This window comes from Pleurodeles waltl, chromosome 8 (genome assembly GCF_031143425.1).
Source record: "Pleurodeles waltl isolate 20211129_DDA chromosome 8, aPleWal1.hap1.20221129, whole genome shotgun sequence".
Taxonomy (NCBI): domain Eukaryota; kingdom Metazoa; phylum Chordata; class Amphibia; order Caudata; family Salamandridae; genus Pleurodeles; species Pleurodeles waltl.
Window position 1 is genome coordinate 709,055,891 of NC_090447.1, and position 24,919 is coordinate 709,080,809.

Below are 24,919 nucleotides of genomic sequence, written 5' to 3' on the forward strand. Positions count from 1 at the left end.
GCTGTGGGTACCTGGATGCGAAGTTTTGGCATTTTGCGTTTTCTTTTGTTGCGAATAGGTCTATTTGCGGTGTTCCCCACTTTTGGAAGTAGGTTTGCAGAATCTTTGGATGAATCTCCCATTCGTGGATCTGTTGGTGATCTCGACTGAGATTGTCTGCCAATTGGTTTTTAATTCCTGGGATGTATTGCGCTATTAGGCGAATGTGATTGTGAATCGCCCAATGCCAAACCTTCTGTGCGAAGAGACACAGTTGTGATGAGTGTGTGTGCCTCCCTGTTTGCTTAAGTAATACATTGTTGTCATGTTGTCTGTTTTGACAAGAATGTGTTTGTGGGTTATTAGCGGTTGAAATGCTTTCAACGCTAGAAACACTGCTAGTAGTTCTAGCTGATTTATGTGAAGTTGTTTCTGCTGAGTGTCCCATTGTCCCTGGATGCTGTGTTGGTTGAGATGTGCTCCCCACCCTACCATGGAAGCATCTGTTGTGATTACGTATTGAGGCACTGGGTCTTGGAAAGGCCGCCCTTGGTTTAAATTTACAGGATTCCACCATTGAAGCGAGGTGTGTATTTGGCGGTCTATCAACACTAGATCCTGAAGTTGACCCTGTGCTTGTGTCCATTGTGTTGCTAGGCACTGTTGTAAGGGCCGCATGTGTAATCTTGCATTTGGGACAATGGCTATGCATGAGGACATCATGCCTAGTAGTTTCATCACTAACTTTACCTGATACTTTTGGTTTGGGTGCACGCTTTGTATTACGTTTTGGAATGCTTGTACCCTTTGTGGACTTGGAGTGGCAATCCCTTTTTTTGTGTTATTGTTGCTCCTAAGTATTGTTGTATTTGACACAGCTGTAAGTGTTATTTTTTGGTAGTTTAGTGAGAACCCTAGTTTGTGAAGGGTTTCTATGACGTATTTTGTGTGTTGAAGACACTGTTTCTGTGTGTTGGTTTTGATTAATCAATCATCTAGATACGGGAATACGTGTATGTGCTGTCTTCTGACATGTGCCGCTACTACTGCAAGGCATTTTGTAAATACCCTTGGTGCTGTTGTTATTCCGAATGGTAACACTTTGAACTGGTAATGTACTCGTTGAAATACGAACCTTAAGTATTTCCTATGTGAAGGATGTATGGGTATATGGAAGTACGCATCTTTGTGATCTAATGTCGTCGTGTAGTCTTGTTGTTTGAGCAAGGGGATTACGTCTTGAAGTGTTACCATGTGAAAGTGATCTGATTTGATGTAAAGATTTAGGCCCTCATTCTGACCTTGGTGGGCGGCGGAGGCCGCCCGCCAAAGTCCCGCCGTCAGGTTACCGTTCCGCGGTCGAAAGACCGCGGCGGTAATTCTGACATTCCCGCTGGGCTGGCGGGCGGCCGCCTTCAGGCCGCCCGCCAGCCCAGCGGGAAAGAGGCTTCCACGATGAAGCCGGCTCGGAATCGAGCCGGCGGAGTGGAAGCTGTGCGACGGGTGCAGTTGCACCCGTCGCGTATTTCACTGTCTGCGCAGCAGACAGTGAAATACATTTAGGGGCCCTCTTACGGGGGCCCCTGCAGTGCCCATGCCAGTGGCATGGGCACTGCAGGGGCCCCGCGACCCCCCCTACCGCCATCTGGTTCCCGGCAGGCGGACCGCCGGGAACTGGATGGCGGTAGGGGGGGTCGGAATCCCCTCGGCGGCGCAGCTAGCTGCGCCGCCTTGGAGGATTCCAATGGGCGGCGGTACACTGGCGGGAGCCCGCCAGTGTTGCCGGTCCGACCGCGGCTTTACCGCCGCGGTCGGAATGCCCATTGGAGCACCGCCGGCCTGTCGGCGGTGCTCCCGCGATACTCCAACCCGGCGGTCATGGACCGCCAGGGTTGGAATGACCACCTTAGTGTTCTGAGATCTAATATAGGTCTTAGAGTTTTGTCCTTTTTGGGTATGAGAAAGTACAGGGAGTAAACCCCTGTCTCTTTTTGATCGCTGGGTACTAGTTCTATTGCCTCTTTTTGTAACAACTCTTGGACTTCTATCTGTAATAGATCCATGTGTTGTTTGGACATGTTGTGTGTTTTTGGCGGCACATTTGGTGGTAATTGTAGGAATTCTATGCAATAGCCATGTTGGATGATGGCTAGGACCCACAAGTCTGTTGTTATTTCCTCCCAATTTTGGAAAAAATCTGTTAGTCTCCCCCCCACTGGTGTTACGTGTTGGGGATTTGTGACACTGAAGTCACTGTTTGTTTTGTGGGGTCTTGGGACTTTGGAACTTCCCTCTAGTCTTAGGGAACTGTCCCCCTCTGTATTGTCCCCGAAAGCCTCTTCTCTGATACTGGCTTTGGTATGTGGGCCTGGTTTGTGAAGTTGAGGGTTCTGTTGTTTGAGCCCGAAACCCCCCTCTAAATTGTGTCTTCCTAAAAGTGCCTCTGCTCTGTGGGGAGTAGAGCGCACCCATGGCCTTGGCCGTATCTGTATCTTTTTTCAACTTCGATAGCAGTGTCCACTTCCGGCCCAAACAACTGCTGTCCATTAAAAGGCATATTAAGCACAGCCTGTTAGATTTCGGGATTGAATCCTGAGGTGCGCAGCCATGCATGTCTCCGAATTGTCACTGCTGTATTTACAGTTCTTGCAGCTGTGTCTGCTGCGTCCATTGCTGAACTTATCTGGTTATTTGAGATACTTTGGCCTTCTTCTACCACAAGTTGTGCACGTTTTTGGAATACTTTGGGCAGATGTTCAATAAAGTGTAGCATTTCATCCCAGTGGGCTCTGTCATATCTTGACAGCAAAGCCTGTGAATTCGCAATGCGCCATTGATTGGCTGCTTGTGCTGCCACTCTTTTTCCCGCTGCGTTGAACTTGCGACTTTCTTTGTCGGGTGGTGGTGCATCTCCGGAGGTGTGTGAATTCGCCCTTTTACGTGCTGCGGCAACTACTACTGAGTCTAGTGTCAGTTGCTGCGTAATGTACATAGGGTCTGTTGGTGGAGGCTTGTACTTTTTCTCCACCCTCGGAGTAATAGCCCTGCCTTTCACGGGTTCTTGAAATATTTCCTTTGCGTGTTTCAACATTCCCAGTAGCATTGGAAGACTCTGGTACTGACTATGTGTGGATGACAGAGTATTAAATAAAAAGTCATCTTCGATAGGTTCAGCGTGCAGTGTCACGTTGTGAAAATCTGGACACCACCTGCGTGTAAGCAGTACTGTCTTCAGGTGGTGATGGTCTTGCTGGGTAACAGTCAGGACTGTTATCTGACACAGGCGCATCATAAAGATCCCATGCACCTGGGTCATCTTGGCTCATGCTTGTGTGTGTTGGAGACTGCACCATCGGTGGGCTAGCGATTGGTGATGATTGCGGTGAGCGTTGAGGTGATGGTGGCGGAGTTACTTGTTTTGCCACCTTTGCTTGTGGTCGTTTATCCTTCTCTTGGAAAGCCAGTTTCCTTTTCATCCTTATAGGAGAGAGAGTTTTTATCTTCCCTGTCTCCTTTTGGATATGGAGCTTTCTCTGTGTATAGTCTGGCTCCCCTGCCTCTAGTTCCGGTCCGAATTTATGGCTTTGCATTTGTGTGGAAAGCCCTTGCTCCTCGGTGTAGGAACTTGTTTTCGGCTCCGAAGCCGGATGTTTCGGGATCAAAACTTTTTCCACCATCTTTTTCGGCTCCGAAGCTACTTTTTTGTGTTTTGGTGTTCCGATCACTCGGTGCTGAGTCGTCTCGGTGCCGGTATCTCGATGTCGAGATTGTTCTGACTCGGTGTCTCGGGGTCGAGTCTTTTCTGTGCCGGTATCTCGACCGGAGTCGGATGACTTCGACACATGCGTGCCCTTTTTCGGTGCTAATGGATGGTCACCGATTTTTTGGGTTAAGCCATGGCCTGCCGGCAGTGGCGTCCCCTGGGCTCTGATGAATTTACCGTGAGTTTTGGCTGGGGCGGTTTTACTCACGGTTTTTGGCGTCTGTTCTGTTTCGGCTTCGTCCGAGTCAGAGTCAGCAATGGAGAAGGTTTCTTCTTCCTCCAATTCTTGGTGTCCTGACGGCGCCGACGCCATTTGAAGTCTTCTCGCTCTCCGGTCCCTTAGCCTTTTCCTCGATCGAAACGCTCGACAGGCCTCACAGGTATCCTCTTTGTGTGAGACAAACACAAATTACAGACCAAATGTTGATCTGTTTAAGGATGCTTGTTGTGGCATTCGGGGCAGAAGCGGAATGGGGTCCGTTCCATTAGTCTTGTCGACGCACGTGGTCGGGCCGACCAGGCCCCGCCGGGGAACTGAAACCCCGAAGGGCCACCGGAGCTCTTCAAAATTTGGTGTCAATCTGTGTTAACTAACCCGATACCTAATGCAAACAATACCGTCAAATTTTTCCGATATCTAACTAATTTTCCGAACCGAAACACGGAGCGTAGAGGAACACGTCCGAACCCGATGGCGGAAAGAAAACAATCTAAGATGGAGTCGACGCCCATGCGCAATGGAGCTGAAATGGGAGGAGTCCCTCGATCTCGTGACTCGAAAAGACTTCTTCGAAGAAAAACAACTTGTAACACTCCGAGCCCAACACTAGATGGCGGAATATGCACAGCATGTGTATCTGCAGCTACACATGCCATCGAACATATACATATATAAATAAATAAAATCGACAAAACGGTCGAACTCAGTCAAAAATAGACCAGGGTAGCTCTCTCTGGATCAGCGCGTGGCACGGAAAGAAAAGAACTGACGTCACTGTACTGAGGCGGCGTCTATGTACTAGTCCCGACATCATCAAGGCAACTACAACACCCGTGGAGTCGCCGACGTCACCTACCAACATGCAAGGGTATTGCTCTAAGAAAAATCTCCGGATCCAGTCTGATGCCTCAGGGAAATTCTAAGGGAAGGAATCTGCAACTAGAAGTCTCTATCAGATTCTTTTGATACTGAAATTTAAAGTGTTTGGTAGGGGCCAAAAGCTCTGCAAATCTTAAAGCACTCCAATGCAGAATCTACCTTCACACCAAAAAAAGCAACACTTTTCAAAAGGCATATCAATAATGGAGGCCTGTACATCGCTGGAGAATAGACACATGTCAATGAAATGCCTTCCTAGGCAGTACGTAGTATCCAAACCTGAGCAGATAATGTATTTTGCAGCATTCTGGCCCTCATGAATCATTTGAGCCAAAGAGGCCCTATGGTGTTCTGAGACTGTCAGTAAGATCTAGCTGGCCATGTCCCACGGGGCATGTGTGTACTGGCCCAGTAAATAAACAGCATTTACAGACCCCAATGCCAGACCTTAGGAAGAAAACACATGCTTGCCAAAAGTTTCAATCCTCTTGGATTCTCTATCCGGAGGAGCAGTTGGAAATGAGCTGGAAGTCACTTTGCTCAGTGAGGCCTGTACAATAAGCTTGGTGAGAAAATCTGGGTCACCAGGTGCCAGTCTGTGGGATCTGATCACCTGTCAATGTACAGAAAAGCAAGAACAGGGTTTTGACAATGGGGCCATCAAAGTATTAGTGAGGGCATTGTAAAATGAGGGCAAGGGTTCAGAAATGGCTGATAAGCTGTAAAATCTCTGCTACTGCATTTGTATTGGTCTTAACTGAGGTAACTGCAATTATAGTGCCTCAATTGCCCTCAAATCACTACAGCAAATGTGGCACTTTCTTTGGTTAGTGGACCAAGTTGCGACTAAAGCTCTAGCTTTGGGCAAGTGGCAAGACCACTTGCATTCTGTAAATCTATATATAAGGCATCATCATCATCATCATCATCATCAGGGTAGCGGGGGGAGTAGGTCATCTCCATCATCATCTTCAAAATCCTGGGCTATCCACTGCTCTGGTACAGGATCAGAGTCAGACCAAAAAGACAATGGAGCCTCTGCTGGTAGCTGGATGGGGCAGAGGCACACAGTTAGAGGCAGGATGCAGAATGGCTGGGTGCTCATTTGTGATTTCATAGTGCATCATGGGCCAGTGTCTGAAATTGCCATGTCTATCAGATGATCTTCTGTCTCTGGTGACATCGGTACCCGCATCAACTGGGAACGGACCAAACAGGATCTCAGAGTAGAGCACAGCTCTTCACTGCAGTTTGTACGGACCCTGTAAGGGAAACCAAGGGTTCAGGTTTAGCAGGGGATGGACTTGCAGAGGAAACCTGACAGGAGGCCCCCCTGGTTCTTTGGAAAACAAAGGCTTTCCAAAGGGATTCAGGAGCAAACCAGAAATTTGCAGCAAGGCCTTCTTGGAAGCTTTAATATGCTGAGGGATTGGTGAAAAAGTTGAGGCTTATAGGGACCAGCTAAAAAAATCGCTTCTGTTGTCAGAGAACTTGAACTGGTGTGACTGACACCGACACCTTTGCTCATTTCCTTTAGGATCAGCGTGGCAAGATGGGGGTCAAGTACAGTTTCACTTTTTTTGGCCTTGAAGTTGGACCTGGACCTACTGGAGGACTTCAAAATCAAAAGGTAAAAGTTTTGGGAATGTACCCAATGATGTGACTTCTGGTATTTTCCTCCCGGTCTGATGAGGAAGCACTTATCACATGATTTGGACTTGTTGCTCAAGCCCAGATACACTCCTCATGCAGGCCTGTTACTGTTGTTTGTGGCATGACTTGAAACCCGTTGTGTTGGGTGAGGATATCATCCCTAGCACACTGGTTGACATTGTTTTAGGAGTCAACAGAAAACTAAAATAATTCCAGTGTAGCTCAGGAACTGTATCAGAAGTTGCAAAAGAACAAGTTACTTACCTTCAGTAACGCTTTTTCTGGTGGATACACTAGCTACCTGTGGATTCCTCACCTTATAAATTCGTCCTTGAGCCAGCATCCGACGGAAAATCTTCTTCCTAGCTGTCCACGTCGACGAGGACGTCATAATGGCACGGCTCCACGTGACTCCGTCTGACGTCAACGTGCCAATAAGAGGTCCTCGTCGGCGTACTGACGTCAGTTTCACCTCATTTTTTACGTGCCTTTGAGGCGAACAGGTGAGAACTGACCCATCAAGAACCGTAAAGAAAAAAAATATATATATATATATATATGTATATATATATATATATACACAATAACATTTCCCATCAAACGCATATATTTACATAAATATATAAAAACATACATACATATATCTCCAGATAAACAAAAATCAACCATTTACAAGATAACTGTGAAATCAGGCAGGCAACGGGGAGGCGGGAGGGACTGTGAGGAATCCACAGGTAGCTAGTGTATCCACCAGAAAAAGCGTTACGTTACCGAAGGTAAGTAACTTGTTCTTCTGATGGATACAACTACCTGTGGATTCCTCACCTTATGAATAGAGTCCCAAAGCCGTACCGCACTCGGTGGTGGGTGCCCGCCTGATTACACCAAGAAATCTTGTAATACCGAGCGAGCAAAATGACCGTCCCTCCTCACTTCAGAGTCCAAACAATAATGTTTTACGAAGGTATGGGGGGACGCCCAAGTTGCCGCTTTACAAATGTCTATTAACGGAACTCCTTTCGCTAGGACCGAAGAAGCGGACTTAGCCCTAGTAGAATGGGCCCTGATACCTTCAGGAGGAACTTTCGTCGCCAAAGAGTAACAACCTTTTATACAAAGGATGACCCACCCGGAGATTGTTCGTTTCTGGACCGCTCTGCCCTTCCACTGTCCAACATACCCTACGAACAGCTGATCATTCAGACAAAAGTCTTTTGTCCTCTCCAGGTAGAAACTCAGTGCCCTCTTAGGGTCCGACCGATGGAGCCTCTCTTCATCCTTAGAGGGGTGGGGGGAGGGTAGAACGAGGGAAGGGTAATAGCCTGCCCCATATGAAAAGTAGTGACAACTTATGGCAGAAAAGCCACCCTGGTTTTCAACACCACTTTATCAGGGAAAAACGTGGTAAAAGGAGGTTTAAGAGAAAGGGCTTGAAGCTCCCCAACCCTCCTAGCAGAAGTAATCGCAATCAAGAAAACCGTCTTTAAGACCAAGTATCTCAACGGGCATGAATGCATAGGCTCGAAAGGCGAACCCATCAGAAACGTCAGTACCAGATTCAAGTCCCACTGAGGCATGTGAAAGGGCGTGGGAAGAAACTTCTTAACTAAACCCTTAACAAACCTATTTACAATCGGAGATTTAAATAAAGAAGGTTGGTCCGGAAGGCAAAGAAAAGCCGACAGAGCCGCCAAATAACCTTTAACCGTAGCTACCGTACAGCCTTTCCTTGCCAAATCAAGAGCAAACAAAAGAATATCTGAAAGGTGGGCCTTTAAGGGATCTTTTTGATTCTCTCCACACCAAACCACAAATTTTGCCCACCTACCAGCATAAATGGATTTAGTGGAGTGTCGCCTGGACCATAGAATAATATCCACTACATCCGGTGGGAGAGAAAAGGAACTTAGGTTGCCCCGTTCAATCTCCAGGCATGAAGGTGCAGGGTCTGGAGGTGGGGGTGTAGAACCTGCGACTGTGAGAGGAGGTCTGCCCTGAGCGGGAGACGGAGCGGAGGGCACTGAGAGAGTTGAAGCAGGTCTGTATACCATACCCTTCTCGGCTAGTCCGGTGCCACCAAGATGACTTGGGCCCGGTCTTGACAAACCTTCCTCAGAACCCGAGGAATCAAGGGTATGGGGGGAAAAGCATAAAGCAACTGGCCGCTCCAGGACATCTGAAACGCATCCCCCAACGCTCCTGGCAACGGATACTGGAGGCTGCAGAACAACGGACAGTGCACGTTCTCTTGACTGGTGAATAAATCCACCTGAGGCGTACCCCACATCCCGAAGATGTAGAGGACCAGGGCTGGATGGAGACGCCGCTCGTGATCTACTGAGAAGTGACGACTGAGACCGTCCGCACGTACATTCAGTACTCCGGCCAAATGATTCGCTATTAAGCAAATCTGATGGTCCTGAACCCAGGACCGGAGTCGCAGAGCCTCTCTTAAGAGAAGGTACGACCCTACTACTCCCTGCTTGTTTATATACCACATCGCGGTAGTGTTGTCTGTCAGGACCTGAACTGACTGACCTCGAAGGGATGGGAGGAAGGCCTTGAGCGCCAAACATACCGCCCGCAACTCCAACAGATAGATATGCAACATCTGTTCCGCTGGAGACCAATGACCCTTGATCTCCAGGTCCCCCAGATGAGCTCCCCACCCTAGAGTGGAAGCATCCGATATTACTGTGGCCCAGGAGGTGGTAGTGAAAACGGTTTTCCTTGGGAAAGGTTGCGTCCACTGTCCACCAATGAAGATCCGCTACAGTGTCCCTGGAGATCTTTATTGAATCCCCAAGATCTCCTTTGTGCTGGAACCACTGCCTGGGGAGGCACCACTGAAGAGCCCTCATATGCCAGCGAGCGTGAGTGACCAACAGAATGCAAGAAGCAAACAGACCTAGCAGGCGTAAGACCTTGAGGACTGGAACTGCCGCTCCAATCTGAAACATTGGAATCAGTGCCTGAATGTCCTGAACCCGCTGAGGCGGGGGTAGGCCCGAAACAATGCTGTGTCCAGTACTGCCCCTATGAACAGGAGGCGTTGAGAGGGCTCCAGGTGTGATTTGGGTACATTTACTGAAAAACCCAGATCGAACAACACTGGGTTGTCATTCGCAGATGAGACAACACAAGCTCTGGAGTCTTGGCTTTGATCAACCAATCGTCCAGGTAGGGAAAAACCGCTACTTCCCTCCTTCTGAGATGTGCTGCAACAACCGCCATCACCTTCGTAAAAACCCGAGGTGCTGAAGTAAGTCCAAACGGAAGGACCGCAAACTGGTAGTGTTGCGTCCCGACCACAAACCGGAGATACTTCCTGTGCGACTTGATTATTGGAATATGAAAGTACGCATCCTGCAAGTCGACAGACACCATCCAGTCTCCTTCGTTCAACGTCAATAGTACCTGCGCTAGGGTCAGCATTTTGAATTTCTCCTGTTTGAGGAACAAATTCAAAATCTTCAAGTCGAGAATTGGTCTTAGACGACCGTCCACTTTGGGAATCAGGAAATATCTTGAATAACACCCCTGACACCTTTCCTGCAACAGCACCAACTCTACTGCGCCCTTTGACAACATGGTCATAACCTCCTGTTGCAACAACAGAAGATGGTCTTCTGAACAAAATGAGGGAAGGGGGGGAAGGGAGGAGGGGACTCCTGAAAGGGGAGAGCATAACCTTTTTCCACAATTCTTAACACCCACGAATCCGTTGTAATCGACTCCCACTTTTGGAGAAAAAGACTCAATCTTCCCCCTACAGGAGAAGTATGGACGATAAAGTGGGGAAACCTAGGGCTGCTTCTGCTGTTGTCCACCGGAGGAGGAGGATGACGATGAAGGCTGCTGGGCTGGCCCTCTAGCTCTACCACTACCCCGCCCTCTAAAGGCACGATAGGGCGGATTGGCAGGTTGCTGGGCCAAGTATTGAGACCTCCGAAAGGCAGAGCCACGTTTAAACCCTCTAAACCTGCGAAAAGGTCTATAAGATGCTGCAGCAGAAGTCTGTAAGCCCAAAGACTTAGCTGTTGCCCGACTGTCCTTAAACCGTTCAAGGGCAGAATCCGCCTTGTCTCCAAACAGCTTTTCCCCATCGAATGGTAGATCCAATAAGGTGGATTGAGCGTCCAATGAAAATCCAGAGGACCTTAACCAGGCATGCCTCCTAGTAGCCACATATGTTCCCATGGCCCTGGCTACCGAATCAGACGTGTCCAGGCCAGACTGTATAATTTGCTGTGCAGCCGCCTGCGCATCCGTAAAAAGAGACCCAAATGACCTTTGCACCTCCTGTGGCAGACCCTTGGCCATCTCTTTAGCGGAGTCCATAGGGGCGTGGACATACCTGCCCAGCACACAGGTAGAATTAGTAGCCTTGAGCGCCATACTACAGGATGAAAAGATCTTCTTCGAAGACTGCTCCATCCTCTTGGACTCCCTATCAGTTGGGACTCCAGGGAATGTTCCAGGAGCAGACTTTGCGGAGCAAGACGCCGGGACTACTAAACTTTCAGGAGTCGGATGTCGTGACAGGAAAACCGGATCTCCTGGTGTACCCCTATGTCTCCTCACCACTGCCCTGTTCACTGCAGGAGTCGTAACTAGCTTCCTCCACAAGTCCAATATAGGCTCAGTTAAAGCCTCATTGAAAGGCAGCAAAGGATCAGCACTGATCGCAGAAGGATGCAACACCTCGGTGAGCAGGTTAGTTTTCACCTCCGCCACAGACAAAGGCAAGTCCAGAAACTCTGCTGCCTTCCTTACCACAGTATGGAAGGATGCGGCCTCTTCTGTAAACTCTCCCGGAGATGCAATGTCCCACTCTGGGGAAGTTTCCAGGCCACTTGCAGTGGCCAGACCTTGGAATTCATCCGAAGGCTCAATCTCACCTTCCTCCAGCTGTCTGTATTCTTCCTCCTCCAAAAGTCTTAAAGCCTTCCTACGAGACCGAAGATGTGTCTCCAAAGCTGGCGTCGATAACGAATCCATCGACGCCGAAGACTTCGAACCTCGGAAAGGCCCAGGAAGAGATGGGTGACTTCTAGCCTCACCTGGCGCCGGCGCTGACACAGAGTCCAACGATGACCTCCGCGGAGTTGGTTGGCAGGAAGGTGATGGAGCCGGTCTGGAAGGAGACATCATCGACGTTGAATGGCGCGGCGATGGCGTCGGCTGACGCGATGGTGGAGTCACCGTCACAGGTGGTAAACTCCCACAAGGAGATACCTTCGGCGCCGATCCGACACTCTCCGCTGGACAAAAGGGCATGAATGGAGCCGCCTTATATGGCGCCGGAGAGCCCAAATCAAATGCCAATGGCCCCGTGGGACCCGCCGGTGCACCAGCAGGGGCCATAGATTGAACAACTGCATACATTGCATTAAAAAAATGCAGCCGGATCCGCCTCTGGAGCCAGGAAAGCAGGATATTGCTGAGTAGAGGACTGCTGTACATCAGGCTCCCTCGACGCCGGCGAAAATTGAGGGCTATGATGAGCAACCTCAAAGACAGGCAGCGCAGGCGACAACTCCGGACTCCTGGGCTAAGGCGTCACAGTAGGGCTCATCTCCCATGTCTTCTGGCGTCGAGAAGACCGAGACCTTGATCGGCTCTGCTCCAACCGGCGCCGAGAGTCATGACGGCGCAGTGAATCATGATGACACCGCTTCTTATGCTTTTTTGGTGAAGCATGGGAGGAATCCCTCTTATGGCCCTTCTTCTTCGCTTTCGCCAGAAAAAGCTTTGCCTCACGCTCTTTTAGAGCCTTAGGGTTCATACTCTGGCACGATGAGCATCCTTCAACATCATGCTCAGAACTAAGGCACCAAATACAATCCGAATGTGGGTCGGTAACTGACATCCGACCCCCACATTCTCTACATGGCTTGAAACCGGACTTCTTTGGAGGCGACATTGTAACCACCAAAAAAAAACGCAACAGTAATCAACGAGCCAGGAAGAAAAACTATTGGCGTCGAAGGCACGAAAAAAAGGAAAACTGACGTCAGTACGCCGACGAGGACCTCCTATTGGCACGTTGACGTCAGATGGAGTCACGTGGAGCCGTGCCATTATGACGTCCTCGTCGACGTGGACAGCTAGGAAGAAGACTTGCCGTCGGATGCTGGCGCAAGGACGAATTCATAAGGTGAGGAATCCACAGGTAGTTGTATCCATCAGAAAGAAAGGAACTGATGTCAGCATACAAAGGTGGCAAGTACAGCACAGGCTGTACAGTGCCACCTAGCAGAGTGCAGGAGCACTGCTGTGGAATACATTTCTGTATAGTCTGAAAGAAAAAAATCAAATCAAAGAAATTGACATTTGACACTTAACATTCATTAGCAGGCTGACATTGCTCATGTCTATCTCAAACCTAGTGATGAAGAAGATGCTGCTAACCTAAAAAAATAAGTGAAATAACTTAAACTGTGTTATTTAAACACTTACTAAATATCAGTCTTGAAAAAAAACTGAATTCCTTCTCATATCACTGAACAGCAAAAGGACGCATGCCCAGGACAGGATAATGAACTCAATCCCTTCACGAACTAGACCAACGACAAGTAAAGCCAAGTATCTGGGTATTATACTCGGAAACAGACTCTCTCTAACAGATATGTTAACAAGTCACAACCTGAAATATGTGACACTGAACAGGTTCTGCAATCGATAGTCCAATCTTTAATTGTCCCTGGACTGGACCACAGTAAAGAAGTACTCACCAACCTTTCTGAAATCTGGAAAGTAGTAAATCACAAAAACAAAGCAAACAGGGTACATTTCGCCCGTCCCGAAATCTCCTAACTGGCGCCTTGTGGTGAAATGCTGCATACTCAGAAAGGTGTACATAACACATAATGATGTACATCACAATACTCAAGTTACTTTGTAAGGAAACCACATATCATAGTACAATATGGAAACTCTCAAAACCAAATAACTAGTAATTGAAATTCCTAATTTCTTTGGCAACACCGAAGTACTTGGTATAGCATTTCTCAAGACATATAGAAGGTCTATTCATTCAAAATAGGTATGTAGGTGTTCCTAAAGACAAAGGCATAATATTGTGTATCTGTATTACCTTCATGAAAATATCTGCTTCCCAAATAGCCTTTACAGCACAATACTTAGTTTCACCCTCACTAAAATTCAGCTTTGTAAATGAGAACCTATTATTCAGTTTTGAACACGAACATCTGTCTATGTAAAAATTTGGCTGCTCTACGAGGTAACCAGTCTTAGGGGTCTAGTAGTATCTGATTGACTGGTAAAATGAACAATAATAGGTGCTTCTGTTATTCGAGAAGTATAATACAACATTGTCTTTACTCCATAAACTCATCCTTTACTCCAATGTAATGGGCTCTGATGTAAACTCGATGTACCCTGTGCTACAGAAAAATCTTAAACAAATAAACACATAAAACAGTGAGGACGATGGCAAGTGTGGAACCAAAAGACCCCAGAATGTTATTCTACTTCTACAGATCAGCAGGATCACACAGTGTGAGGAGCTACGGAACTAGAATAAGATTCCACGGTTGAACACCAATGTTTGGGATGTTGAATCCAACTTCATAGGAGCCACATCCCGCAAATGTAAGCAGTCATATAGATTTGGCTTGCTTTCCTACTGCAATAGTATTTATTACTAAAATGAGGAATTTAATGGGATGTGAAGAAAACATAACTTAGAAAAGCCCAGTCTGACTCTTTATTCACGTTTGCTAGATAGCCTTCATTTTGAACAATCAGTACTTATTACCGAACGCAAATCATTTCAAAGTGCTTTTTAAATGTTAATGCATTCAACCACAATTGTAAATGTTTGAAACAAAAATCAGAATTTTATTTTTATAAAATTACACACCTTTTACAGGTTTTTGTTTTTCCAGACTGTTTCTCCGGTTGACCCTGCAAAACAGTGTGCTATTTACATCAGGGTTCAGTATGAAAGCAGACACAAGTCATCTATAATACTATTATAACACAGCATACGTTATGAACAGTGCAAGTAATGAAGTTAATGCGGGGGGCGTGCATCCCTTGATGCAGTTAGCAACTCATCGCATGGCAAAATGTAATGTGTGTATCTCGTGACTAGAGGTTAGTCAATTAGAAAACACGTCAAAGCAAGACACACAGCACTGCTTGAACAGCAGTGTTACAACCACACGAGTTTGTGAAAAAAAAATCAATGGCAAAGTTTGAGAAGAAACCAACTACCTTTTTATTGTTCCTTACCTCTCATTGAATATAGCAGAAGGATCTTTGCATCCTGGCTCATAGCATGTCTTAACCAACAAAGACGACCACACAGATTTTTTATGGTCTAGCTTGACAACACAGCTGTCAAGAAGACACATATGAAACATCACTAGGAGAGGGGCTCTGGCTCCGCCCGCATGTTAGGAGACAGGAGTATATGTTTTCATTGGGCAGAAGTGAAATATGAAAATATGTGTCTTGAAAGGTAAGGTGCCAACCAATTTCTCATGTTCAAGACCAACAGGACTTGGCTCTTGGATAGCATCTTGAACTTGTTCTGACACATCAGCAGCTTCTGAAGGTGGAGATATAGGATGCTTCTCAGGTTTATATCCTTCTTTTGAAGGGTGGCTTACCTTTAGGAGGGGGAGTGCGCTTAGGTATCTCCCTGTGGACCAGAGTCAAAAATAGTTTGGGCTCCAATTCACTGATAGCCTCTCAGTGAATTGATAGGGTTTCCCCACAAGAAGCGAGAAGTAAGCTCTGGGAACCCCAGTTTTGCTAAAGTATTTAAGTAAAACATAGCCATTTTGCTGCTACACCACGTCCTTGCAAGTATGAGGGAAGTCAACAGGGAACTGCGAGCAGTGCCGCAGCACGGGAATAGACAGTTTTGGAAATTCTCTTTCCTGAAATATACATAAAGGAAAGCCTGTGTCAAGATGTAATGAGTGTACTAAGCCTTGAGGATGACTCCTGAAAAAGACGTTCCCAGCACTACAGAAGTCGAAAAGTATCAGCGATTTAAGGCCTGTCAGAAGGGGAGAGACCTTTTCCTTTAATCAAAAAGAAGCTGACAGGAGTTCATGGAAGACAAGAATTTACCCATCCCGGAATTGGGACTCTTTCTCTGATGCACTCCTCTGCTCAGAGCTTCCCAGTTGGGACTCCAATTAACGTTTTACTAACACTAAAGTAAGTACATAGGGGTAGTGAAGTGATGTACTTTTCTGGACAATTTTCATTAGAAAGCCTCTTTATTATATGTCAAATTGGCCCACTGATGCATGTATTTATTCTCTGCATATAGACAATTGTGAATTGTAGACATTTTGTGCTTATTAATGTTCTTTCCTTTCTAATTGTACCTTTGTTTCTATTACCGCTATGTATATATTGTTTTTATTTAACCTTTGAGTTTTCCCTGTTCACAAAATAAGTCAATATTAAAGAATATTTGATGAGATAAAAAAATGATATCATCTACACACAGGACTGATTGACTGTTTTGTGTAGTTATAAATCAGCTAATCAATAAACAGGAGGGGAGGGGTCATTTGGTTTTGCACGGTTTGCTCTGGGTGAACTGAAGCACAGGAGTCACAGGCCATGCGACGCGTTCTGATTCTGACAGCACATACCGTTGCAGTTATAGCATGAAAGAGACAGTGTTGTGCGGAATCTTACACAAAGCTTGAAACCGGATACCTTTTGTGAAGACTTTTTACCTAGTCACTGAGATCTCCTCAGGGGGCGGGGGTGCTTTTCTCGGCCTGTGTAAATTCATAACGTGTGGAACTTATGGACTCTATCAGTCCATTCCACATGACGGGGAGGAGAGTGGGTCAAGTGAGGAATCTGCAGTTAGATAGAAGTGTCACAGAAGGCAGGGAACTTGTTCTTCTAATAATGACTTCGAACAGCTGATCTGGCAAATGCAAAAGGACAAACGGGCCAAAAGATAAACCTTAACGTTGTCACAGCAAGGCCTTGCTGGGCTAAAGACAGACAAAACAACAATATGTCAGATAACTCTGCATTTAAGGGTTGGATGTCACAGGGAAAAACCAGATAACAAACTTCTCTCAGAATCTTATGCATACAGTTTAGGTGTATGGACAGCTGACTGCCAAGAAAACACAAACCAGCTCTGGAGGGAGATCAACAACTGCCACTGTTCAATAGTCATGCATGGAGATGTAAATTATGCAGGCTCAAATGCAGGACCTGATCCTGCTGCTGTAACAGGAGGTCCTCACAAATGGGCAGCCTGATCAAGGGACAAATGTTCATGACGAAAGGTTAGGGGTACCACACTCTCCTTGCCCAGTCCAAGGACACTGAGATGACTTGGGCCCATTTTTTCTCGATCTTTTCTGGTACTCTCAATAGGAGACAGGCAGAAAGCCATACAGGAGTCCCAAGCTTGGTACAGACATAAGGTGCGTCAGAGGAAATACTGGCATGGGAAATTCAAAGTGGAAACAATCTGGACTCTGTATTCTCTACAGTGGCAAAATATCAAGCCAGGGTTCTTTACTTTATGGGAGATGCCCTGAGCCACCTCCAAGAGTACCTGCCATTCGTGAACTGCTAGGCAGTGGCAGATGAGTTCATCTGCCCTGGCATCTTAAGATCGTGCCAAGTGCTGGGCTATCAGTGAAATGCCTTGAGCATTCAGCACTTTATGAGGTGCAGACCCTCCTGGCACACGACCCACTACATCACCCTGCCCTGTTCGGAGCAATACCACACGGCCGTTCTTTTGTTCATGAGAACTTGTACTGCTTCTCCCTAGACGGTCAGCAGTAATGGCTCCAGTGCCAAGAGAATTGCTCACAACTCCATTGGGTTGATGTAGAGGGGAGGTTCCGCCAGAGAACAGAGAACTGTGATCTTCACCTTTCCTGGTAGGCCTCCCAAAACCAGAAGGAATGCATCTGTAACAACCATTAACTGTGGGTGGGCAGGGAGAGGGGCCTGTTTCTCCAATTGCAGTTTAGAAGCCACCACTGACATTCTATGGCAGTCTCCTCAGACACATGGATGAATTCTGATAGGTGTCAGTGTTGAGCCCACTGAGACTTCAGAACCCACTGCAGAGCCCACATGGTGTGGGCCATAAGAATGATGCAGATCGCTAAGAGGCCAAGAAGCCTCACAGCCGCTCTCATGGTTAAAGCTTTGGAATCATAGCTCAAATGTGCTGGACTCGTTGAGGCGGAAGGAAAGCTCAGAAAAGCACAGTTACCAGGATGGCTTCAATGAAGGGTAGCTGTTGTGAAGAAATGAGGTGTGACTTTGGCATGTTAATGGAAAAACCCAATGATGTCAACTGGTCGCCCATTCCATGGAGGTGGCTTATGATTGCTTGAGGTGAGCCCACCTTCAATAACCAGTCATTGAGGTATGGGAAGATTGGTATTCCCAAAGTCCGCAGATTAGCTGTAAACACCACCATCACATTTGTGAACACCCAAGGTGCACTGGTAAGACTAAAGGGGAGCACGAACTGAAAGTACTCTTGGCCTACTTGTAACCACAGGTAGCATGTGTAGGACTGCAGGATGATGAAAATATGCATCCTGCAAATCCCAAATCACCATCCAGCCTCCTGGGTCCAAGGGAGACAGATCTTGGCAAATGAGAGCATTTTGAACTTGTCCTTACAAAGGAAAAAGTTCAAAGGGTGCAGATCGAGGACAGGACAGAGGCATCCATCCTTTTTTCTGAACCAGAAAGTAACAGAATTTAAGTGTCGGTCCCAACCTCTGATGCCGGCACCCTTTCTATGACTCTCTTGGCCAAGAGAGCTAGAAATTCTCCTTTGAGTATGGGAAAGGGGTCATTCGGGAGGTGTTGGGGTGTGGATGTCACATCCGGAAGATACAACAGGAAGGGTAGGGAATAACTGTTTCACAATCTAGGGTACCCACTGGTCAGATGTATATTGTTCCTACAGCAGGGGAGGTAAAAGGTGATGCAGCCTCTCAATCGTGTGGTCCTGAAGGTAAATTAAAGTGGTTTTGCCGCAGCCACAGGTAAGGAGGAGCTGAGGGTTTGATACAAAATTGCACTAGGGAGGGTGAGTGGTATCGGCTTAATCCCCAGCCTTGATCCGAAAGAACTGAGAGACCTGTTGCTGCGGAGGTACATACTTATGGAGCCTCTGCTGGTGTCCCCTCTCGGAGCCTGTTGGGGAAAATGGGGTACAGCCGGAGAAAGACCAAGAGAGTGGCCAGTGGCCTTGCTCTCTTTAAACCTTTTGAAGGCAGAGTCTTCCTACGCTCCAACCAGCTTAGAGTTGTCAAAGTGCATGTCCTTAAGAGATTGCTGGACAACAAAGAAGCCCATGGAGAAAAGCCAGACGTGGGTCTGAAGCACCAGACAAGGCTCCAACTGTCCTACCCAGTCGGTGGTGTCCAGACCCAACTGGATAGAGTGCTTTGCTGAGTCCTAGCCATCCAAGATAAGGCACTGCAGGGTTGGCCGTATTTCATCCAAGAGAACTGGCAAGATATCTGCCACTCTGTTCCGCAGCAGATGTGGGTACCTATCCAGGAGGTTATTAGTGTTGAAGGACCTGAGGGCAAGGCTGGTGAATGAAAATATATGCTTGGCGACTGTCTGCATGCACTTTGATTATCAGGCACAGCTGTGGGGAGCGCATTAGGGTTAAGGGATATATGCCTATACCGCTAAGCTGGCTGGAGTAGGATGTTAAAGTAGGAAATCTGGATACCCAGATGCAGGTCTATGACATCCTGTCACTTGTCTATTTAGCAGAGGGCAACATCCTCGCTTTGCCCAGGTGCCCACTAGCACAATCGTGGGGGCTTAATTAAATGGAAGCACACATTCTTGACTTGTTTGGCGGGGACTAAGCACCTTGGTTAGGACATTTGTTTTTACTTCAGTCGTAGGCAGGGTAAGATCTAAAAGCTCTGATGCCCTCCTAATCACAGTGGTGACAGAGGTGGGCTATTTTATTACAATTGCTGGGTTGGGAGAAGTAAGCTCTATGTCTGGAGAGGCATCCAGGCCCCACTGTCATCTAGTAAATCCAAAATAATGTTCTCCTCATCATAGGGTCCAGCATTATTGTCGCGATCAGCAGGAGACTTCAAGATTTCATGGTCCAAATAAGATTACAGGCGTGCTGTGTAAGGCCTTGGGACTGTTGGTATTGAGTCTTGGACTCCGATAAAACTATCAACTCCAGTTCCAATGTCTGTGATGTCAGGGTTGGTGCAGAGGTCTAGAGTGTGGTGCCAGAGGCTCGGAGGTAAGGACAGCCTTGAAGCGAGGTTGAATGGTGCAGTCAGTTTGGGGATGGATACTGCAGTAGTAATCTTACTGGACGCCACCTCAGATCCTTAGGGCCTGAAGGCACTCTAGGGGTATCCAGGTGAGTGCTAAAAATCAAGTCTAGGGCCATTTTCAACATGTGTAGTTGTTGAGGTGTTGCCTATGGTCCAGAGAATCTGGACAAAACATGAAATCAGTTCCAAATAGAGGGAACGACTCCGTAGCCTAGAGGCACTAAAGGCATCATATGACTCCAAAAGCTGAGAAAGCGGGATGAAGGAAACCCATGCTTCGACTTTTATGTTTCTTTGATTTACCTGACCTCCTGGACTTCAAAGACGAAAAATCATGAGAGGCCAGCAAGTGAAAGCATACTGTGCCATCTGCCTCGACCCAAACTGGGCCTTCTTTGACTTCCTTTGAAGTTCTGTGACAGCAAGTTTGGCTTTGTGGTTAAGGATGACCTTTCTGTTAATCTTTGAGCAGCATTCCTATGTGCCTGCAGCCATGGCACCAGAAACAGACCTTGTGTGTGTCTGTCACCGACGTTTGTTGGTTTCAGCCTTTGCAATGTTTAAACTGTAGTTTTTAGAAGGGGCATGTCCCTTGCACACTCAATAAATTAGGATTTATATAGTGCTGCTAATCACCCAGTAGGTTATCCAGGCGCTTGCAGGTCTCAAAAAGGCTCAATAAAAGAGCCAGGTCTTGAGGGCCCTTTGGAATCCCGGAACTTAGGAGATGGTCTACAGTAGTGTGGGGAGGCTGTTCCAAGTCTTTGCTGTGATGCAGGAGAAGGAGCATCCTCCAATACTACTTTGGTAGATGTGGGGAGTGTGGGCAAGTGATACAGAAGGTGGAGTGCAGTCTTCTCGATGGCTGGAGGAAGTTCAGGTGGTGGTTACCATAGACAGGTTTTAGGCTGTGTAGAGCCTTGTGTGCGTGAGTCAGTAGCCTGAATTGGCATCTCTTCTCTACGGGAAGCTGGTGGGGTTGGCTGAAGTGGGGTATGATGTGGGTTCATCGGGGAAGGTAAAGGCTGAGTCTGGCTGCAGCATTTTGTATGGTTTGAAGTATAAGTAGAAGATTTGCAGTGATTCGTACATAGAGAGCAAATGTCCAATCAGATGGTGATTAGGGCCTGTGTTACGGTGTGTCTCGTGTGTAGGGTTAGCCAATTGGAGACCTTATGTAGCATGCGCAGGATGAGGAAGCAGGTGGAGGAGACAGCAATGATCTATGTTTGCATGGCAAGCTTGTTATCAATGATGATGATTCCGAGGTTCCTGATGTGGTCAGTGGGTGTGGGTCTTAGGTTTGATGTCCACCAGGAGTCATTCCAGGGGTGGTTGTTGTTGACAAAGATCAGGACTTCTGTCTTATCTTTGTTCAGCTTCAGGCATTTGTTCTTCATCCATTAGGTGACACTTGTCATGCATCTGTGGAAGTTGGTCCTGGTGGTGGTGTGGTCATCAGTGAGTGAGAGAATGAGTTGGGTGTCATCTTCGTAGGATATTATGTTGAGACCGTGAACTCTGACATTGTTGGCCACAGGGTTCATATAAGCACTGAAGAACATGGGGATGAGGGATGAGCTCTGGGGGACACATCAGACAATATCCTTGGGTTCAGAGGTGAGGTGGTTGGTGGACCCCCTGTGTTTTACCGGTGAGGAAGGAAGTAATCCATCTGAGTGCGTCCCTTTGGATGCCGATGTGAGGGAGTCTTTTGATCAGCATATGGTGGGATACAGTGTTGAAGGCTGCTGAGGGGTTGAGGAGGATCAGAGCTGCTGTTTCTCCTTGGTTGAGGAGTATTTTAATGTTGACAGTGGCTGCGATCAGGGCGGTCAGTGCTGTGATTGCTGCAGAAGCCTGATCGAGAGGTGTCAAATAGCTAGTTCTGCTTCAGGTATGTCCTTAGTTGCTTGTTGATAGTCTTTTCCAGTACCTTGGCTGGTAACAAACTGAGGGAAATAAAACTGTCAATTTGGTGGGATTCAAAGGGGCTCTGGATTTGTGTGAAAGGTGAGGAAAGGAAGGAACTGACAGCACCTGGAGGTGGCACAGCTGGAGGGGTCCTGACGTCGCATTCGGGTGAGACGGATCCAATGTAGAGGCACACAACACCACCTAGCAATGTACTTGTGAACTGCTGTCAAAACGATCTCCAGATTCAGCCTGGCACCTGGGGAAATTCATAAGTTATAAGTCTCTATCGGAATTGATTTTACTATAAGTGAAAATAATCAATCTAAAGTTTGAGTTTCAGAAACGTTTTGAAGATGCAAAGTGTATTTCAGACAGACTGCGCCCCCAAATCACACAAATCATAAAAAATAGGAAATGATTCTTGAGAAAAACAACTTTGGAATATTTCCATCTACATTTTTACATTAAACACACATTTCAAAGATTTTGTGAATCATTACAAATATCTGAAGTTCATGATGAAATTGCATAGTGAATATTCACTCCTTACTTAAATTAGAATAATAATGATAAGATGTGTTTTTGGGTTTAAAGGCAATAATAATCATGTTCTGCATAAACATCAAATATACAGGGAGTGCAGAATTATTAGGCAAATGAGTATTTTGACCACATCATCCTCTTTATGCATGTTGTCTTACTCCAAGCTGTATAGGCTCGAAAGCCTACTACCAATTAAGCATATTAGGTGATGTGCATCTCTGTAATGAGAAGGGGTGTGGTCTAATGACATCAACACCCTATATCAGGTGTGCATAATTATTAGGCAACTTCCTTTCCTTTGACAAAATGGGTCAAAAGAAGGACTTGACAGGCTCAGAAAAGTCCAAAATAGTGAGATATCTTGCAGAGGGATGCAGCACTCTTAAAATTGCAAAGCTTCTGAAGCGTGATCATCAAACAATCAAACGTTTCATTCAAAATAGTCAACAGGGTCGCAAGAAGCGTGTGGAAAAACCAAGGTGCAAAATAACTGCCCATGAACTGAATTAAGTCAAGCGTGCAGCTGCCACGATGCCACTTGCCACCAGTTTGGCCATATTTCAGAGCTGCAACATCACTGGAGTGCCCAAAAGCACAAGGTGTGCAATACTCAGAGACATGGCCAAGGTAAGAAAGGCTGAAAGACGACCACCACTGAACAAGACACACAAGCTGAAACGTCAAGACTGGGCCAAGAAATATCTCAAGACTGATTTTTCTAAGGTTTTATGGACTGATGAAATGAGAGTGAGTCTTGATGGGCCAGATGGATGGGCCCGTGGCTGGATTGGTAAAGGGCAGAGAGCTCCAGTCCGACTCAGACGCCAGCAAGGTGGAGGTGGAGTACTGGTTTGGGCTGGTATCATCAAAGATGAGCTTGTGGGGCCTTTTCGGGTTGAGGATGGAGTCAAGCTCAACTCCCAGTCCTACTGCCAGTTCCTGGAAGACACCTTCTTCAAGCAGTGGTACAGGAAGAAGTCTGCATCCTTCAAGAAAAACATGATTTTCATGCAGGACAATGCTCCATCACACGCGTCCAAGTACTCCACAGCGTGGCTGGCAAGAAAGGGTATAAAAGAAGGAAATCTAATGACATGGCCTCCTTGTTCACCTGATCTGAACCCCATTGAGAACCTGTGGTCCATCATGAGATTTACAAGGAGGGAAAACAGTACACCTCTCTGAACAGTGTCTGGGAGGCTGTGGTTGCTGCTGCACGCAATGTTGATGGTGAACAGATCAAAACACTGACAGAATCCATGGATGGCAGGTGTCCTTGCAAAGAAAGGTGGCTATATTGGTCACCGATTTGTTTTTGTTTTGTTTTTGAATGTCAGAAATGTATATTTGTGAATGTTGAGATGTTATATTGGTTTCACTGGTAATAATAAATAATTGAAATGGGTATATATTTTTTTTTGTTAAGTTGCCTAATAATTATGCACAGTGATAGTCACCTGCACACACAGATATCCCCCTAACATAGCTAAAACTAAAAACAAACTAAAAACTACTTCCAAAAATATTCAGCTTTGATATTAATGAGTTTTTTGGGTTCATTGAGAACATGGTTGTTGTTCAATAATAAAATTAATCCTCAAAAATACAACTTGCCTAATAATTCTGCACTCCCTGTATAGCCTCGAAAAAAGACTGAAAGTGGACAATTACCTTGGAAATCTTTGAAGCTGGTGATGCTGCTTCAGAAGTATGCCGATCATTCCCTAGGACAAAAAAAGACGCAAAACAAGATAAATGTTATTACACAGCAAAGGTGAGCTTTGCGATTACATAAACATGTAAGGGGGATGGTTGAGAATAATGGTGTCCATGATGAACTGCGCAATATCTGCTGGATCTCCATCCCGAGCCACAAAACGACTGTGGTGGCTACTGTGGCGGTCCGAGGGTACTGGGTTGTCTATGCGGCCAGGGTGGAAAGGCCCAAGTAAAGTGCTGTAGCTCTGCTTTCCTTAAAGCACCTGAGAGAAACATCAGCTTTTTCACCAAATGGGAAGCACAAATCAAAAGGCATATTTTTAAGAGTTGCCTGCACATCTCTATAGCCCAACACTTGTCATAAGCAGTCAGTGGTATCCAGGTCAGCCCTAATTACATATTTAGCTGCATCCTGGCTGTCCTGAATGGTTTGAACCAAAGAGGCCAAAAACTCCTCCACGACAACTGGTAAGATCTCGCTGGCCATGCCCCAGATGGCATACCTATAGCAACATAAAAGGCAGACTGTATTGATCAACCGGAAAGTCAAGTTAGCCGAAGAGAACATTTGCTTCAGAATGCCTCAGTCCCTTTGGACTCTGTGCCTGGAAGAATCTTGGGGAACACATTAGTATCTATTTTGTTGGTGGAAGCCTGGACCACCAAACTCTCAGGAGCAGAATGCTGTGTAAGAAATTCAGGGTTGCCAGGCACCGGTCTGTGGCATCTAGCCAACTCCTCATGTATCATCACTGGGCTTGCTCCACGTCAGACTGGCACTGCAATGTCTGACGGGACCCTTGTGGGGGCCACTATGCCAGAATTACAAGAAGATATGAGCAAGTTACTTACCTTCGGTAACGCTTTTTCTGGTGGATACACTAGCTACCTGTGGATACCTCACCTAATGAATTCTCC

General features: G+C 46.6%; 1 protein-coding gene across 2 annotated transcripts in view; it reads right to left on the reverse strand.

Moving 5' to 3' along the window:
* The window catches only part of SENP7 (SUMO specific peptidase 7), a 790,555-nt gene that overhangs the window by 148,579 nt on the left and 617,057 nt on the right, over positions 1-24,919 (reverse strand). For both annotated transcript variants that reach the window (XM_069204850.1, XM_069204851.1), the window contains exons 18-19: positions 23,954-24,006; positions 14,383-14,426 (exon numbers count right to left, since the gene is read on the reverse strand). In XM_069204850.1, the coding sequence (XP_069060951.1) occupies positions 14,383-14,426; positions 23,954-24,006 (97 nt within the window). The remainder of the gene's footprint in view (positions 1-14,382; positions 14,427-23,953; positions 24,007-24,919) is intronic.